General features: G+C 35.7%; 1 protein-coding gene across 1 annotated transcript; it reads left to right on the top strand.

The window, feature by feature from the left end:
- The first annotated feature begins 10637 nt into the window (after positions 1–10637).
- Positions 10638–13356, top strand: LOC132200685 (pro-resilin-like). The gene is made up of 3 exons (XM_059626344.1): positions 10638–10698; positions 11331–11996; positions 12963–13356. Exons 1-3 carry the CDS (start codon positions 10693–10695, stop codon positions 13176–13178), a joined length of 888 nt encoding a protein of 295 aa, XP_059482327.1. The 5' UTR covers positions 10638–10692; the 3' UTR covers positions 13179–13356.
- The last annotated feature ends 6060 nt before the right edge of the window (positions 13357–19416 follow it).

Here is a 19416-nt window from a genome sequence, read left to right as displayed (position 1 = left end):
GGAGAGCAAATGCATGTGAAATACTTGATCCCACGTTATTCCCGCAGCAGCCGCGAAGATCACACATAATTAATGAAAAAAGTAAGTATGATATTATGCTTATTAATTGTCGGAGACAAGGAATAGTTCAGGCTTTAGGAAATAAAGTTTACATGGATCTCATTTGCATCGGAAAATAATTAAACTGTTAAACGATCAGATTAATTTTTTAATTTTGGAATTTAAAAAGATACATTATTCATATTTCATGCATTTCCCAAGGTTTGCGTATGATTATTTAAGAGCTGGAATGATCATACAATATTCGAACATTTAAAAAAAAAAAAAAACATTTTTAATTTAAATCATTTTCTGTTATTTACAAAAAAAAATATGATAGTTATGTATCTCAATAAAATGACAAAGAATCAACATTTATAAAAATTGCCTCAATAAAATATTATTTTTGCCGATTTTTGCAACAAGACATCCATTCAAAGTTCAAAGTGTAAAAAAGTCAAAGTGCGAGTAAAAAACTTTGAAATTTTTTTGATTCAGAAATCAGTTTTATTTCATTAACAGCGGACGTTTCAGAAGAAACCCTTCGCGCGAGGAGTCGAGGATGCCGCATCCCCGCAAAACGTCTGCTGTCGCTTCGGGATTCTGCAAACGCGCGTCCAGCAGCATTTTGGATAATCTTCCATCAGAACTGGCCGTTCTTTATATGAATCCTCATCATTTTCCTCGTTAGCAATGTCAGTTGCGTTACCTCCTTTTTATTGTGTACACCATAACCTCTAGAGATGTGGGATGTTCCACATTTACGTATTCGCTAAATTAAATAATATAGATTATATTCATTTGGGGAAATTAACCAATTATTTTGAGGATGATTAATTTTGAAAACTTGAAAAATATAGCATTGAGAAACAAAATCTGCCGTAGGATAAAAAAGTGCCTTTTCTAACTAACTCCATAAATCTATTTTTGACAAGATCTAGCCTAAAACGGTGCGTGAAAATTATGTGTAATTTCCAGTTTTGAGGCAGTCGATAAACATTTCAGCCGGCCGAGAGGCTATGCAATAATTGGATGTGAAAAAAAAATGCGAACTAAGTTCTGGAATTTTGATCCACGGCAACCTTGCGATATGAATTAAAGAACCTTGCCACGGTTAAATGGACGAGCGATGAATAAGTTTCGTCATTTTAATTCTTTGATGGCGATGTTACGATCCGCGTCCGCCTCCTCTGCTCTAATCAAACAGCATCTCTTCTTGCTTTTAGCACACCACTTTCTCTGCTGCACGCCGCGGCCGACCGCGAATCTATTATAAAAATGAAATTGCTCTCGTCATTGGCAAAGCGGCGGCCGCATTTTCTCTCTCTCGCTCTCAGTCAGTGTTGTATTATTTGTCTACAGTGAGATGCGCTTCAATTACGCCCGATTGTTGTCAGACTGCGGCAGCCGTCACGACCCTGACGTGCCATAAAGTGCCCAAACAACAGTTTTTCAAAGCAAAGCCGAAAGCGCAATATGTTATTAAGCGGCTCTGCGTTTTGTTCGTGTAGCATTTAACACAAACCGACATACAATTAGATTTTTTTACAAATAATATGAAATATTGCAGTTCTATACTATATATTAAATATTTTGCAAAATTTGCAAAAGCCACTTCCTGTAACTTTAATTACTTTTAGAAAAATAAATGTAATTCTTTAATTTCTTTAAGTTTATAAAAATTTATAAAAAAAGTAATTATTTAGGTTTCGTCTCTATTTTAGTGCGTTCACTTATGACTTTAATTAGTAAAGTGTGATTTAGAGGCTAAATAGGCTTAATTATTTCAGAATAAATGAACAATTTAAATTTATTCAAGATGTATTGTGTTAATTAATATATCATAAAATTCATGTACAATCCAAAAAGGCAATATAAAATAGGAGCTATTAAATCACTTTTCGGCCCATGTTCATCAAAAGTTAATTTGTAATCTAAAAAAGTTAATTCAATTATATATTAAATTTAATACATCATTGTAAAACCATAATAAAATTTAAACCTTTAATTTCAAGTCAGAGATCGATTTTTTAAAACAGATTTCTCTGCAGATGTATTCTTTTGCAAATGTTCAAATGCAATTTGTTTTCACTTGATGCAAATCGTTCGTGTTCAATTTGCTAGCCACAAACTTGCATAGAATTCGCAACTGATTTAGCAGCAGCTCAATCATCTTATATGATGAATCAGCAAAGAGCTGAGGCGTGACCTGGCCGTCGAAAACGCCGGCGTCTTCAATTATTTTCTTTCTCCGTTCTGATATGAATAAACTCCCGCGCACATGCATGTATTTCATGCATGAGTAATGAGCAAAAAATAATAATAATACACACACCGCACTCGCTGATCATGCCGCCGTTTTTCATGTGCGTAATTGATTAAGATCGGTCGATCGTTATCTTGGCGTCAATATAGATCAAAGTGATTACGAAATCTGCGGCTGATGAAACTTTTTAACTATGTGCCAATGAGGTGAAATAAATTCTGAATAAGTGACGGGGATGCCCTGCTTGCTGTGCATCAGCGCGTTGAATAATTGGTTATTGATTTCCTTGTTGTATAATCACCATGAAATTATTCTGATCTATGACTATCATTTGAAATTAATTAAATAGTAAACGCTCCATACAATTTATTGCTGAAGTGTAGCTCGTAGCTCGCTTACTCAAACCTACTTAATTTAACGACTATTTTGTTCACGACGCGCAATTAATTTAATAGCGCATTCAATCTGCTTATTTCTATAATTAATTGAATGCACTTTGTAACATCAAAATTAACGTTTAAAATAAAAAAATAAAATAAAAATGACATCCTAGTCCCTGCTGACCGTAACAGTTAAAAATGTTAAAATTGAATCTAAAAAACTTGAAGTTAATATGAGGTAACATAAAAATATTCGATTTTTAACTCTTCCATTCACCAAATTGTAAATTAAAATCATTTTTTTTACATTTAATAATTAATAATGATCTTACATTGCTTCTTGAAGATATGTAGTAAAAATTTTTAGTTAAATATTAATGTTTTTGTGCTTATTGTTAAAGGCGATGTATTCAAGTTAGTGACTGGACTTTAAAATTATGGATTTAATTTGAACATGAATATTAGACTCCATCATTTAATAAATGGATCAAAGGGGCATTTTCAACAAAAATAATTCTCAAATATTTTTTTTATAGCTTCATTTCACCACAGATATTATGGCCTATTTTGTCCTTCAAAAAATTATCCTCGCCAATCTCGTGTGTGTCTCACATGAGGAAAAATTAAATGCATTGTGTCCGTGACCCATGTGGTCGCACACAATAGTTTTGCAAATAGCTTGTTTGTCTAGGCGAATGCATGAAATTGTGAACAATGCATCAATTCGCTTTTGCATCCATCTCCTGTCTTCTCACACAAAACTATAGCTTGTTTTGTAATTGAGAGATAAAAGTAAAAACTATAATAATGAGTCGTTGATGATCCATCCGTTGCGATCCCTTTTAACCTTAAACTTTTTTGGGCTCGGCAAGTTTTGCTCAAGGAAAAATTCCAAACCTCAATTAGGAGAGAGGAAAAGTGCTCGCGCCAAGATATGAAGAAAGATGTCGGCAGATTTATAAACAGCTCATCGTACTTTTTGCTCTACTTTAAATGGCTCCTCTGGCTTTTCATACCGCATCGTGCACCTTTTAATCTCGGTCTTTTATCAGGCTCACGTCATGCGCAATTAGTTAATTTCGCACCATCAGTTGCATAATGCATGACATGGTCAAGCTGCAAAGTCCATTGAATTCTGCACTCGCGCCGCGTTGCTCAAAGGCAAAATCATCTCTCTCTGCATTTGCTCCATATTTTTTCCAAACCAAGGAAGGTTGGATGCGCACCTTACGAAATATATACTTGAAAGGGTCAAAGGAGCCGCTTTCCTCCTTTAAAGTAAACAGCATCTTCATATAATTGGTTCTGCTCTGCTAGCCTTGAAATAATTTATTAGATTAGAAAATTTTATTAAACACAACATGTGTACGACTTAACAGGAGAATAATACATTTTATACAATACAATAAATATTACTTATCTATTATCTATCTTGCGAGCAGTTTCAGACAAACTTAATACATTTTTACGGCATTCACTAAAATGATACAATCCGATTTTTATTCCACATTTTTCACATTCACAGTCACTGTTTATAGTTGTGTGATAATTTTTATTTTTACAAAATATAAAGTGAAACCCATGTACTGCATATCTAGTCATTAAATGTCTATTGTCAAAACACGGTTTTTTCCAGCTTGGATTTGTCATTGCAGGAGTGTCGTAAAATGTAGGATCAATTTCAGAAATTTTGTATAGCTGGTTTTCAATGAATTTAAAGTAACTTTCAGTCTCAGCGAGCTCAAATTTCTTTATTAAATCAGAAACCAAAAAAGTTGAATCCGCCAATTCGTATACCAATCTCGACTTAGTGTATTTCGATACCTGCAAGGCTCTCTTCAGGAACCGAGACTTGGCCGTTTCGAGTTTATTCAAGTCATTTAACGTTAAGTATGGCCAAATTGCCTCGATTCCATAAGTTGCGATTGGTTCAATTGCAAGTTCAAAGAGTTTAAGTGCCGTGGCGAGTGAGGACTTAGGCAGTGCGGAGAAGGCGGCCGAGGCGCAAATTGAAGCCTTTACTCTTTTATTAATATGCTTTGCAAATGAGATACCAGATGATTGAAATGTCACGCCTAGATAACAAAATTCAGGGACAAATTCAATTTCTTGATTTAAAACAACCAGCGAGTCAGATTTTCTTAGCCTACCTTTTCCTTTATTCCGAAATTTGAGAATTTTGCTTTTAGATAAATTCAGTGTCAAATTTTTTAGCTTTAAGCACTCAATTAAATCAAGTAAGGCCAGCTTCAGCTCCTCCAGACTTACAGAGACCATAACTACATCGTCAGCATAGTAAATAATTTTTATATTTGGGTACTTTTTCAATATCTGGTCCATGTCTGCAATTGCAAAAATAAAGAGGAACGGAGAGAGGCTCCCACCTTGCTTGACACCATTTGATTGAGTGATTGGATCAGAGCAAGAGATTCCGTCAAAGATTGTAACAAAATTTAAATCAAGCATTTCCGCTAATAAATTAAGCTCTTCTTTTGAAAATTTCTCACATGAAATTAATTTTTTAAAAATTACTTCTCTGTCAATAGAATCAAATGCCTTCCGGACATCTAGAAACATGGAATATAGAGGTGTTTTACTTTCATAAACAGTTTCGTTAATTTCATTGATTAAGATTTTTAGTGCATGGATTGTAGACTTTCCTCTAACAAAGCCAAACTGGTTATCTGGAATTTCTCCAATAAGTTGTGAATAAACTCGGTTTTTCATTACTTTGTCTAAAAGGTTATACAGGGAGCAAGTAAGGCTAATGCCCCTGTAGTTGTTTACGTCGGAGATATTACCTCTGCCCTTAAATAGCAGTTTCAGGTTTGAGTCTTTCCATGCTTGTGGCACTTGTCCTTTTTTCAGACATAAATTGAAAAATGCAGTAATTTCAGAAGCAAGAGGGAGCCATAGATTTTTAAGCGTTTCATTTTTAAGTGCGTCTGGGCCAGGCGCTTTTCGATTCTTTAGACTTTTAATTACCAGTTCCACTTCGCCTTGCATAATATTTTTTAGTGGTTCAGGACTTTCATAATTTACGAGAAATTCTTTAAACCCAAGTGACTGATCGGCTCTGAACTTGCGTTCGTTAAGTAGGGAGTCAAAGTGTTTCTCCCACGCCTTTAGCTCAATATCATTCGGCACTTGTTTTAAACTTTTGTTTTTAAATTTAAGAAATTTATGGCACTTTTCTTCTGCCTCTTTAATAATTTTACAATCAGATCTTTCTTGGTGCCCTGCTTTTTTCATTTTGCATAGATTTCTATACTTTCTCTTGGCCATTGAGTAGGTTTCCAAGATTTCGACTTGCTCATAGACACATCCGTTTAAAAATTCAACCGAATCAATGAAATTTTTCAAAAAGTTTAATTCTTGTTTGAGAAGAAAACACTCTGAGTCAAACCACTCCTGGCTGTCTCTTTGACTGCTCTTAACTTGCACCTTTGACTCGTTAACTAAACTCAAAATGTTTTGATAAAAATGTTCAAAGTCCTCGCTCTTAATGTTTTCTTGTAACTGATATTTATACTGGGTTACTTTAGAGTTTAACAAGTCTACTTTGATATAGGTTTTATCACAAAAACTTTGATTTTTGGCAATAATTTTATTTGTTATCTGCAAGGTAGTTTCAATTCGTCTGTGTTTTCTCAAAAATGAGTCAGAAATGTTAAATTTTTTGATCTTAATCTTGGGGCCCAAAAGAACAAGGTCAATCACACTTTTGCCTTTCTCCGACACATAGGTGCTCTGATACGGATGTGGGTTTGCAAGATAAAAATTATTGAAGTCTAAGAAATCCAAAATTAATTCACCTTTAAAACACTTTTTATCCATTCTTGCATTATAATCGCCAGCCATAATTACTTGATCCATGTATTTAATATTATTTTGAATATCGATCAGTTCGTCCCAAAACTGATCAGCAGTCATCTTTGGTTCAAAATAGGACGCCACAATTGACAGTCCAGCAAAATTTAGCACAAGACTATTTTTTAACATTTTAAAGGTTTCTAGCTCTCCGAGTTTGGCATTGTAATAGACTGACACACCGCGCATTGGCCGTCCAAGCTGTTTTTGTGTACCGAAGATGTTTTTGTTATAAAATCCCGGAATGGAAAAACTATCTGTTAGGAATGTTTCAGTTAATATAATTAGGTCAAATTTTTGAAAATAATTTTCTTCAATTAAATTAGCGATATTTTTTAAACCTTCAACGTTCCATGATAATAGTGAAATATTTTCTCTTACATTGTTTTTCCCGGGGGAGCATTATTTATTCTTTTTGTACTTTTTCTTCTCTTGCTTGGAGGAACGGAGACTCTCCCTTCTGTCCTTGACCCCCGTGGTGACTGGTTCCCTGCGGCATTCCTTCGGCTGCTTTTCACCCGTCACACTCTCCAGGCCATCGTCTTCGACTCTCTCCTCCGAGGCAGCACTCTGCGAGACTTGCATGATGGGCGCCTCGGGTGGGACGACTCGAGAGTCCGCTCTCCGGCCGACCCCAGCGGGGCGAGCTCTCGGAGGCAAGTGGTAGACGTGGGCTTGGATTTTTTCACCTTCGGACAGGTGCGGTAGGTTTGTGAACCGTTTCTGAATTGCGTCCTTGACCCAAACCCACGCCATACCATCGAGGCCGGCACAAATTCGTGGCATGGCAAATTTGGTGATTTTGTTCGCCACGACATACTCAACGAAATTGTCGAGTGCGGACTCGACCGTGGGGATGAAAACTTCGGGTCGCTTCTTCAGCTTGTGCCAGGCCTTCTCTTTAGTGACGAGATTGAGAAGGACACCCAGCTCGCCAGCGTCCTGGACGATAATGTCACCGACCTTAGCACCTTCGGCAGGGGCTGTTGGTTTGCCGAAGCGTTGGGTGCACTGTCCTGCCACTCCGAGCTCGCAGCGAATGTCCGCCGAGATGGCGTGCACGAGGATTCCTTCCTCGGCGGAGAACAGATTGGCCTCTTTCTCGATAAACTCCAGTTGGCTGTCGGAGTTTTGGACGTTTCCTTTCTCAAGATCATCCGTCCTGTCCAGGTAAGCATTTGTTATGGGGGTATTGGGGAGCCTGGTGGGCTCAGGGTAAACTCGCCTCTGTCGGGGCTGCTGATGGCGCCATTGCTGTCTCTGCCCTTGGTGAGTGTTGTGTCTCTCCAGTTGAGTGAGACGCTCGAGAACCTGCTTCAGCATCTCCGCAGTACTCGCAGCCCTGGCCTCCGCCCCACGCTCTCGCTCCACCGCTCTGTCCAGCATGATCTGGTAATGCAGGACAGTCCTTTCAAGGAACGCCAGACGGGCTTCCACGCCGGTTGTTCCCGGAAATGGCGGCTGCACATGGCCGGGGGGTGGCCGGTCAAGTTTGAAGGCCAATGGTGGTGTCCTGGCCGCCGTGGCGAAGGACTTCATGGGCGGAAATTGTTGGCCGCCGTCCTTTGAAGGTCCACTTGGTATCCATTGTGGATTCTCCATTCAAGAAAGGGTTGATTTTTACCAAAACACTTGGTTTGTTTACGCCGTAACTAAAAACGCGTCTGCTTGGTTGCAGTGGTGCCAACCAAAATAATTTATTGAATTCACATTATTTTCCTACTGACATTCCGCCAATCAAAGGTGAATAATAGGAGATAATTTTGTGCTCACCATATAAAAATAGATGAGCAGGCAATAAAATTTGCGTGCCTTGTGTAACTTTGCTATTATTCTGCGTGAGATAACTAGCTGTGTAGTATTAAGTTCAAGCTTGGATGACTTGTGCAAATTAGATTCAAATGAACGTTGAAAATATTCAAATAATTGGTGTTAGCTAGTATATTCTGTAGTATTATTTACTGAATGCATTTGGAATGTTAGTGAGAACTAAAGGATTTTTTTGCTCAATTGCGCATTCAAATTTCATGCAAATTTAATACGAGCTATAAAGCAATCAATGCTAGTCTGACAATTAGTAAAAAACACTATAAATTTTCAAAACAAATTATTTAAAATAGCGTATATAGGTTATATAATACACAAAAATACCAAAATTACCGAAAAAAAGATACATGACCTTTTTGCATCATCTTTTTGCTCAGTAAAGCCCAATTTTGCGCAAACATACACAATTTGCCATAAAATCCCAATCACAAAAACGGAGTATTGCACAATCACGACTAAATGAGAGATATGAATTCTCAAAATAGTTTGAACAAAGAAGCGCATCCTCTTCTGACGATTTGCCACTTCAAGTATTATAGTGATATTACTTTGTGGAGCAATTTTATTTCTTTCAGAGAGCAGTGAGTGCATTTTGTATAATGGTTTAATAGCTCGGGCACGTCTTTAGCTCGCAAGAAATAGTTTATTATTTCCCAAGGCTCAATCTGTGCCGAAACTCCGCACCCACTCATTGTCGGTATGACGCGTCTGCAGCGGGCGACAGCAGAGTAATGAGACCTTAAAGCGATCAAAAGCTATTAGCGCAAGGTTGAGAGGCTAATTTGGTTCGCACCTTTTGAAACATCTTAAGTAGTTTTATCTTAAATCATGTCACTAGAAATAATTGCCAAAATTTTTCTCTTATAAACTAATTAATTAATAGTTAAAAAAACTCAAATTATCGCAAATTCCATTATTAATTGTGAATTGTAATTGTTTTTTTTCCGATACTGTGGATTTAACTCGGCCGCTTTAGCAGACATCTGCTATTTGTAAAACCTTATTTCTGATTTTCAAATTTCAATTTTTTTCCATCCACCGAGAGGAATAATTTAAAAACATTAACGGCAATAGTTAATAATCTAATTAATTCAACTTTAGGACACACTTCCATTACGTGCTATTTTAGTTTACTAAGAAAATTGCATTTTAATAGTGGAATTACCTGGAATGATATATTAAAAATTAAAATATTTTGTGCAGTATTTGCTGAGTTAAATGATATTACTCATTATCTCATATTTAAAAAAAAAGTCCCTGTCATTAATAGAAAGAAAAAATAAATAAATAGATAATAATAATAAAAATAATAATGTTTAACTTTTTATCAGAAAAAGTCTTTAAGGGAATTTATAATATTAAAATAAGAATTTTAATTTACAACTAAATATTATTAATTTTATAATAATCTAATATTATAAGATCAGTTCTTCTAATTTTTACTGTTATTATTTAAAATGAACTCCTTATTTTTATGTTTTTGCTTCAAATTCAATAGCATAGCATTTTATTCCGCTCACCAAAATTTGCAAGTGTAATGCTGTTGAGCTGGATATTTTTACACTGAAGTTGCAAAAGAAAGTGCAAAATATTGTTTGAAAAACATATTTCAAATAATTTAACGCTTGTCTGAATAAATCCTGGGCGTATCATTAAATTTTCTTCTCAACTGCAATTCACGCCAAATTAACGGATTAAATGCGCAATTAATTTAGAAATTTGGACAATTTTTTTTCATATGTGTACACAATCGTAAAAAGAAACATCAGAGCACGAACTATTTCAATTAATCAAGCAAAATTAAACAGTGTGCCGTGATGAACTCGCGGTTTTCAATTTCGCAAGCAGGAAAGCGCTAGACTGGAGCAGACAAACAAGCACCACTATGCGAAACAATGAGGAGTAACGAGATGCATAATATACAGAAACATCATATTCATGACATGCCAAAGATGAAAAGCGGTGTGTTGTTTTTGAGTGATGCGCCGCATGGACCACCCATCCCCGGCCACGCAGTAATTACAAAATCGGCGCTACGTGCAAACGCCACAAAAGGCAAAGCCGAGTGGGTTAATCATTCACGTGTGTTAGTTAATAAAGCGAACGCATAACATAGTTAGGGGGAGAGATGAGCTGCCGTGAAAAAGATGCTCTGCTACACTTTACTCCCCACTAACTGATCCATTAGGATCTCTAGCCCATGGCAGGTTCACCTGGCTTCTGCTCCAGTATTTAAAGGACGCGTGTCGACTGCAGCATCATCACTCGCATCATCTGCTCTTGCTAATTCACATCTCGATCGGCGCCATCATGAAGGTGAGTGCCCAAAACGGAGATTACGAAAATCAACCACACGACTCGCTCAAATTGCATTTCAGTTATTTTTAATTGCTTTATTAAATTTTCAAACATTACGTTTAAAATTTTAGACATCATTACTTTTGTTTGTGGTTTCTTGGTTTTTAGTAAATTATCGCCTTTATTTTTTGTAATTTTGTTTTAGAAAGGCACAAGGGCACCACAGAGATAACAAAAACATTTTTTATTCTATTTTTAAAATTTTTTAAAATTAATTTTAATATTTACTTTATAAAATTATAATAAAATTAAATAATTTTTTTTTAATATTGTTTTTTTCCATTATATTTTATTTAAAAAAATTTATTATGAAAAATTAAGACTTCATGTTACATAAATCAAATTTAAGATATTTTTATACAAATATTATTATGTAAAATGATTATATAAACAAGTTTCATGCATAAATTTTTAAAAATTGTAAGATTAATTTTTGTGCTTCTGGAAATTTTGTGTAATGCGAAAAGATTAAATGATTTAATTGTTATATATTTTAAATTTGAATTTAGTATCTAATTATTATCTAATGCTCCTTAAACAAATAGTATAAATAAATATCATAATCTACAGTAAAATATTATAATTTTCAGATCTTTGTCATCGTATCCGCCTTGTGCGCATCTGTACTTGCCGAAGCCCCTCTAGATAATTATGGGATGCGCCCTCCGTCCTCCAACGCACCCTCGTCACACTATGGCGCCCCTAGTAGAGGCCTGACCGACGCCAGGTTCCAGGAATTTGGCGCCCGCACCTCTTCGTACGACCACCACCACTCGGACCATCATCAGGGCTACTCGCAGGCGCGCACCCCTTCCTCCGAGTACGGCGCCCCTCGCCAGGACGACTACTCCTATGACGCACCTTCCACCTCCTACGGTGCCCCTTCCAGGTCCTACGGCCCTCCTTCTACTGAATACGGAGCCCCGGCCCCTTCTGCCAAGTACGGACCTCCCTCGACGCAGTACGGCGCCCCCAACCCCTCCAAACAGTACCTGCCACCCTCGCAGAAATATGGCCCTCCGTCGCAGAAATATGGTCCTCCGTCCCAGAAGTACGGGGCTCCCAAAACTCAGAATGCTGCCCCTAGAGTCCAGTTTGGCACCCCCATCAAGTCCAACAACTACCAGTCTCGCGCCACCCCCGCACCCAGATACAACGCTCCCACCCCCGCCCCCTACTCAGACAGCTACAGCCGTCGCACCGAAGAGTCTGCTGATGGACCCTACCCTGGTGCCCGCAACAACGATGACATGTCTGTAAGTAAAACTTCACTAATAATTAGACGGAACGAAATAGTTATGATTTAAAAAAAAAATTAAAATATGAAATTCTAATTTAAAAAAAAATCAAATTCAGGTTTGCTCATGTTTTGAAAAATTTAAATATTAAATTAGAGTGAATGTAGAATTAAATTAAAATATAATTTGACAATAAAACACAATGTACTGTAGTAATGGTAATTTGATGAAAATTAGAATAGATATTTGTGGCAATTTTATAATGAAATTTTAACAATCCATTTTTTTTTGATCTGAATTCTCAAAACTAGAAATTAAAATGCGTGTTTTCAAATAAGGGAATTGAAAACTTTGAAATTTTCATAAAATATGAACGTCGTTTCGATTTCATCAATAACTGTAATTATACATTTATATTAATTAATTTTAATATGTTATCTCATGCTTGGCTTATAATATTTTTTTTTCGAGTTTGTATAGCAAAGTAGTAACAAAAGGCTCAGAAGTAAAAGCAAATTTTAAGAAATTTTTAACTATTTTATAATAATGTTTTTATTTATTAATTATTTTTTTTTTTAAATCTGGGGAAACTAATACGTTGATGAGATTCTAATGTGTAACAAAATTAGTTAAACTGCTAACGTAAGTAGTTATCGCAGAAGGCCATGTTTGGCCTGCTTTTGTAAATTTGATTCGTCCCATCTCATCTCGCATTACCAACTCAAATCAGTATTAAAAGCGACGCAGCGCCATAAAAGACAACAATGTGGCCATCAGAACGAGTGCAAGTGATTTTAACGCACGACTCTTTGCGTCACGCTGAAATTAAATGGGTCAGAAACACAAATCACGCCGAGATGCGCGAGCGCGCGCGTCTTTCGTTGATGAAACTCGTTTCCATCTCTCGCTCCGCTGATAATGAAAACAACAACCTCTTTTGAAATTGCATATTATTTTTCAACTTGCGAAAAAAATTCGTTCCAGGAACCGGCCAGCTACGAGTTCAAATACGAAGTGAACGACGCCGCTTCCGGCCAGGAGTTCGGACACATGGAGAGTCGCGAGGATGACGTCGTGACCGGCGAGTATCGCGTCCTGCTGCCCGACGGCCGCACTCAGGTCGTCAAGTACGTGGCCGACAAGAACGGCTACCGCCCAACCATCGAGTACCTCGAACCCAACCAGGGTGGACCGTACTAAGCGCCTGGAAATTTGCACAATTCCTAGCACATTGAATGCGCACGTGTAAATAGTAGAACGTCGCGGTTAATTTATGTTTGCTGTACAAAATGTTTTGTAAAAATGTGTAATTATTGTAATGATGCGTTCAGCTCTTAAATCGCCATTTCATGTTGGGTTGTGACAAATAAATAAGTTATTTACCACGAAAATGGAATGTTTTCAATAATGAAATGAAAGCTACTAAGTCACTATAAATATATAAAAAATCATAGAAAAAGCAAAAGTAGAATATTGAGGAGTATTTAATGAAAGTCGATTTAATTTGAAAACTAATTTACATTCATTTTATAGAAATTTCAAAACACTTATCTGAATAACTAAAAAAAAGGATGCATCATTTACCTCTAAAATATAAAATCTTTCTGAAGTAATCGCTTAAATTACATATTTTAAATAATATTATTCATATTTTGCAGGAGAGTTGAAGTTGCAGATGATATTTTCATGTAAAAGCTTAGAAATTTGATGCACTAGCTGTAAGATTTTAGATTTATTCTGATCTTTTTGTTGTTTTACAAAAAAAAAGTAAAAAAAAGGAGTAAAAAATGCAAATTCGAATGAATGAGAGAAACAAGTCAAGGTCGGCGCTACCGGGCTTTCCATTGCTCCTCGACGCGGCGTGGGCTGAAAATATTTAAGTATTCAGCACGGCACGCATCGCAGGCATCCCCACGTGTAATACTCTCTATTACAATCACACACTCCTTATTACAATGGCCACGCTGTGCACATTTATTATTTCGTAGATTTAGTAACTTGAATAACGAAAGCGAGGCGCAAATTGAGTCTGACTCGTCAGAAACAATGCAACAAGAGTCGAAATTGTGAATGCTTGCAGGTCAATGAGGCGCTCCGATTAGTTGCCTGCGATGACGAGTGCATTGCTCATCTGCGAAAAATAAACAACAGTGTTATAGTTGCTTCATTGGTGTGTTGCTCAAATTTTGTGCTAAATTTTTATTGAGCATGAGCTAAATAAATATATACAACAAATATCAAATATCAACACAACATTGTGGAGTTAATTGAGAAATAAGAGAATTATTCATTCTGTTTGAGGACTTACATTTTTTATGGGATAATAATAGGATTTTCTCAAAAAGTAATTTGCTTGTATTTTGTTGCATTTGTGTATGATTTAGTGCACATTAGAAGGATGACTATGATTAAACTATAATCTTCAATGAGAAAACTCTTTAATTTGGATTACTTCAATGAATGTATGTATTATTGTTTGCCGTCTTTAATTTAGTATAATAATATAGTTTCCTCAATCAATTTTAAATGGATGCCCACCTTAAAAAAACATGTGGAATATATTTAATTGGCTTTGATTGCATAAAAAGTTTTAGATTTTGTTGGATTTTGATTATAACTTTTATATATTTAATGGTTTCCAAGGATTTTTATTATATTATAGTTGCAAATTGCGTTTATTGATCTATCACAAAGGCAATAATTATACTCTACTTGGTTTGATTCATGGTTTCTTTAATTTGTCAATGATTAAAGTTCAATTTACAAAAAATTTCAAAAAGTACCATCACATGTGAAATTTCTGGTGGGGAAGAAGTTCCCTAAGTGGAAGTTGGCGAAAGTGGAAGTTCCCAAAAAACATGGAGGCAAAAGGTGGGGCCAGGGTAGCATGGGGAGGAAATGGGCAGCATCGACACATGATTTGAAAGACTCTGAAGCCAATGAGTGAATGGAGTTCCACATAAGTGTAAATGCAGGTCGAAATTGCGAATTTTTGCATTGAAATTAAAAATCGCATTTATATTGAGCGTGTATTGAACTCCCTAAAGTAGAAACTCCCTAGAAAGCTACTCAATTTCCACTTTTGGGAGTTTCTAGTTTCTACTCTTCGAGATTTATGATTATTTTTTTTTTGAGCTGTTTAAAATTTCATTGAGTGGAAGTTCCCAAGTGGAAACTTCCTAGTGACTTCAAGTATTGTCCAAGCTGGAAGGCAGGTGGCGCACTAGTGACGTACTATTTTTGAACCAGGTCTGAACTAATTCCAAATTTAAAAAAACTTTTTTAAGCAAAACTTTTAAAAAAATTAAAAATTTATTTCTATATATTCATGAAAACGAAACATAAATGAAAATGGCACCATTCTATATGACAGAAATTGACCCTTGGTTCAAATCTGGTTTGGATTTGGTTCAAAACTGGTGTAGAACTGATGCCAGAACAGCTGAACCGGTTCTGCACTAGTTACGTACTATTTTTGAACCAGGTCTGAACTAATTCCAAATTTTGAAAAACTTATGTGCGAAAAAAAAATTAAAAATTCATTTCTATATATTCATGAAAACGAAACATAAATGAAAATGGCACCATTATATATGACAGAAATTAACCCTTGGTTCAAATCAGGTTTAGATCTGGTTCAAAACTGGTGTAGAACTGATGCCAGAACAGCTGAACCGGTTCTGCACTAGTTACGTACTATTTTTGAACCAGGGGTCTAATTCTGTAAGAGAGAATCGTTCCATTTCCATTTCTATTTCATTTTCCATTTGCTCACCCATTCTATTTCGTCGCCTTTTTCGATTACGACTTCTATTTCGCAGCCTATCCATTTCCATTTCTATTTCGTCGTCAATTTTAATAGTTGAGCCATTTATTTATTTATATTTAATTTAATTATTCCCTATGCTTACAGTGCTCTTCGAATGGTTTTTAATATTCAGGTTGATAAAATTATATGAATTATTTAATTTTTAATGAAAAATGAATATTTATAATTCTTATATGTCTCTCGCACCCCCTTTTAATCAAATCTTTTTATGGCTCATAATTAGGGGGGATCAAGATAATTTTTCCTTTCACAAAGTTAATTAAATCAATTTCTTAAAAATTGGTTGAATTCAAATACAATTATAATATTTTTTTTTAGCAAATTAGCAACCATGTATTTTATATTATTTAATTCATCGCGTGCGCTGTTTGGTACCACAATTTGCTCCCACACTGTGGTACCACAATTTGCGCCCACACTGTGGTACCACAATTTGCTCCCACACTGTGGTACCACAATTTGCGCCCACACTGTGGTACCACAATTTTCGCCCACACTGTGGTACCACAATTTTCGCCCACACTGTGGTACCACAATTTGCTCCCACACTGTGGTACCACAATTTGCGCCCACACTGTGGTACCACAATTTGCGCCCACACTGTGGTACCACAATTTGCTCCCACACTGTGGTACCACAATTTGCGCCCACACTGTGGTACCACAATTTTCGCCCACACTGTGGTACCACAATTTGCGCCCACACTGTGGTACCACAATTTGCTTCCACAATGTGATACCACAATTTGCTCCCACACTGAGGTACTTTTGACTAAACGCCTTATTCAAATAATTTTTTATACATTTTATTGACTTGAGTATATTAAAAATCATTTGAAAATTAATGTAAGTGCATATGCAATAATTAAATTAAATATAAATAAATATATATATTTATTTTATATTTATATAAATATGGCTCAACTTTTAAAATTGACGACGAAATAGAAATGGAAATGGATAGGCTGCGAAATAGAAGTCGTAATCGAAAAAGGCGACGAAATAGAATGGGTAAGCAAATGGAAAATGAATATAGAAATGGAAATAGAAACGAAAAAGCTTACAGAATTAGATCTCAGGTCTGAACTAATTCCAAATTTTGAAAAACTTTAGTACGAAAAAAATTAAAAAAAAATTAAAAATTCATTTCTATATATTCAAGAAAACGAAACATAAATGAAAATGGCACCATTATATATGACAGAAATTAACCCTCGGTTCAAATCAGGTTTAGATCTGGTTTAAAACTGGTGTAGAACTGATGCCAGAACAGCTGAACCGGTTCTGCACTAGTTACGTACTATTTTTGAACCAGGTCTGAACTAATTCCAAATTTTGAAAAACTTATGTGCGAAAAAAAAATTAAAAATTCATTTCTATATATTCATGAAAACGAAACATAAATGAAAATGGCACCATTCTACATGACAGAAATTGACCCTTGGTTCAAATCTGGTGTAGAACTGATGCCAGACTATTTTAATGGCAAACTTTAAACCTTCTTTTGGGGGTGAAAAATGCATTTCAGCAGCTAATAATTTAATTCTGGCCTCTACTTCAGGATACTAATTGACATGCCAAATTTGATCAAAATCTCAGTCAGGCACCTAAAAATGTTACCTTGTCGGAAAAATAATTCTTTAGCCACCACACTTTGAAATATTCTTCTTGAGCCAAATAAAAAAATTCTTTAATTCTCTGAAGTGTAATAATTAAATTTGAAATATCATCGCTTACCCTCTTTAGTATGAAATAATTAAAACAAATTATGTTTTATTTTTCAAAATATTTTTTTCCCTCTTTGCATTTTCATACTTAAAAAACAAATTTAAGTTGTTTTTATTTGAAAGGCAATATATTATTATACATTTTTCTCCACGGTGAAGAGGTGCCTTCACGCAGATTCGACAGCGCCACCTGCCTTCCAGCTTGGACAATACTTGAAGCCACTAGGGAGTTTCCACTAGGGAACTTCCACTCAATGAAATTTTGAATAGCTCAAAAAATATAAATCATAAATCTCCAAGAGTGGAAGCTCCCAAAAGTGGAAATTGAGTAGCTTTCTAGGGAGTTTCTACTTTAGGGAGTTCAATACACGCTCAATATAAATGCGATTTTTAATTTCAATGCAAAAATCGATGTCGATGCTGCCCATTTCCTCCCCATGCTACCCTGGCCCCACCTTTTGCCTCCATGTTTTTTGGGAACTTCCACTTTCGCCAACTTCCACTTAGGGAACTTCATGCCACTCGAAATTTCTTCAAGAAGCATTTTTATATTTGGAGAGAAATTGTATAAATAAAATTTTTTATTGTATAAAATAAAGAGCAAAGATTTTAATGTAAAATGAAATCAAATAAAAACAAAACTGATTTTTTTGTTAAAAATTAAATATAATGTTAAAAATAAATTGTAAATAATTTTATAAATTTCTCAAAAGCAATGAAATATAATAATAATAATAATTAAAATAAAAATACTTTATTATGTTTTATTATATTGCACTACAATTAATGTTTAATTTGTGCACATTCGTGCATAACCTTAATGCTGGGCGCGATTCACAAAAATTTACGACAGATCTGCCCTTTTTCATAATTCATGGGCTAATTAGCATAGGAGAGGTACTGCGTGCCGCGGAATACATTTTGACAGCAGCATCATGCATGATAATAAAGCTGCAGCGAGGGGGAGAGATGGCAGGGATTTATTAAAAAATAAGGACCGCACATCACGAGCGGCCTCTCTTTTTTCTGCCGGCGGCGCTGACGCAATAATAATAATAGATTCCCAGATTGCACGACACATCTGAGAGATTTATTATCATCGCAGAATAATCCAGCGTAAGTCCGTTTAAGGAGATGGATTAGATTCTAACACGCCGCGTCAAACTTGAAAAAGTGGTTTTGTTTTAGCATAGATGAGAAAATAATGCACTCTCGGCTTTGTTTTGACGTCTCGTTTTCCACTCGTCGTCAATGTGAAACAATGCAAGCGCCTAGCGCGAGTGTGCTTATGCAACCGTCTACGCGTCATGAATCAATAATTAGATAATTGCCACCTTTGTTTGTTCCACGTTGAGGCTTTTGATTGAAATTTGGCACAGATTCTATGATTTATTGTCTTGAATTAATTACAAAGATTTTTTTTCGAGCTATTGACCTTTGACCAAGGCGCCAAATTAATTTAGGAAATTTACATGGTCAAGTTTAATTAACGCTGGAAATAAATTTAATATTATTGAAATGATATTTTTTTTATATATAATTTATGATAAAAATACCATTTATTATTCCAACATGATTGCAATTAGCATTTTGATTTAATTCTTGGCAGCTACAACTTAGTGATGACACAATCACATGATATCTCACAGAAATCTCAAGGAGCCCACAATGCATTATTTTGCAGTCTGTGCTGAGGTGCACCTACTTGTCTGCTATTGGAGAGAAAACCACTCTTTCATAATATTGCCGATCAAATGCAGGGATATACTAAGCTCGAAGGCGTCACAATGCAGACTTGATTGATCGAAAATATGGTCACGGCTGCTCACGTCGGCCGCTCGCGATGGGCGCGTTGGCCAACTCGGAGACAATAATGGTGACAT

This window comes from Neocloeon triangulifer, unplaced genomic scaffold, assembly GCF_031216515.1.
Source record: "Neocloeon triangulifer isolate White Clay Creek 2 clone unplaced genomic scaffold, ASM3121651v1 ptg000014l, whole genome shotgun sequence".
Taxonomy (NCBI): domain Eukaryota; kingdom Metazoa; phylum Arthropoda; class Insecta; order Ephemeroptera; family Baetidae; genus Neocloeon; species Neocloeon triangulifer.
The sequence above is the reverse complement of the archived record's forward strand: the minus strand, read 5'-3'. Positions and strand labels throughout refer to the sequence as shown.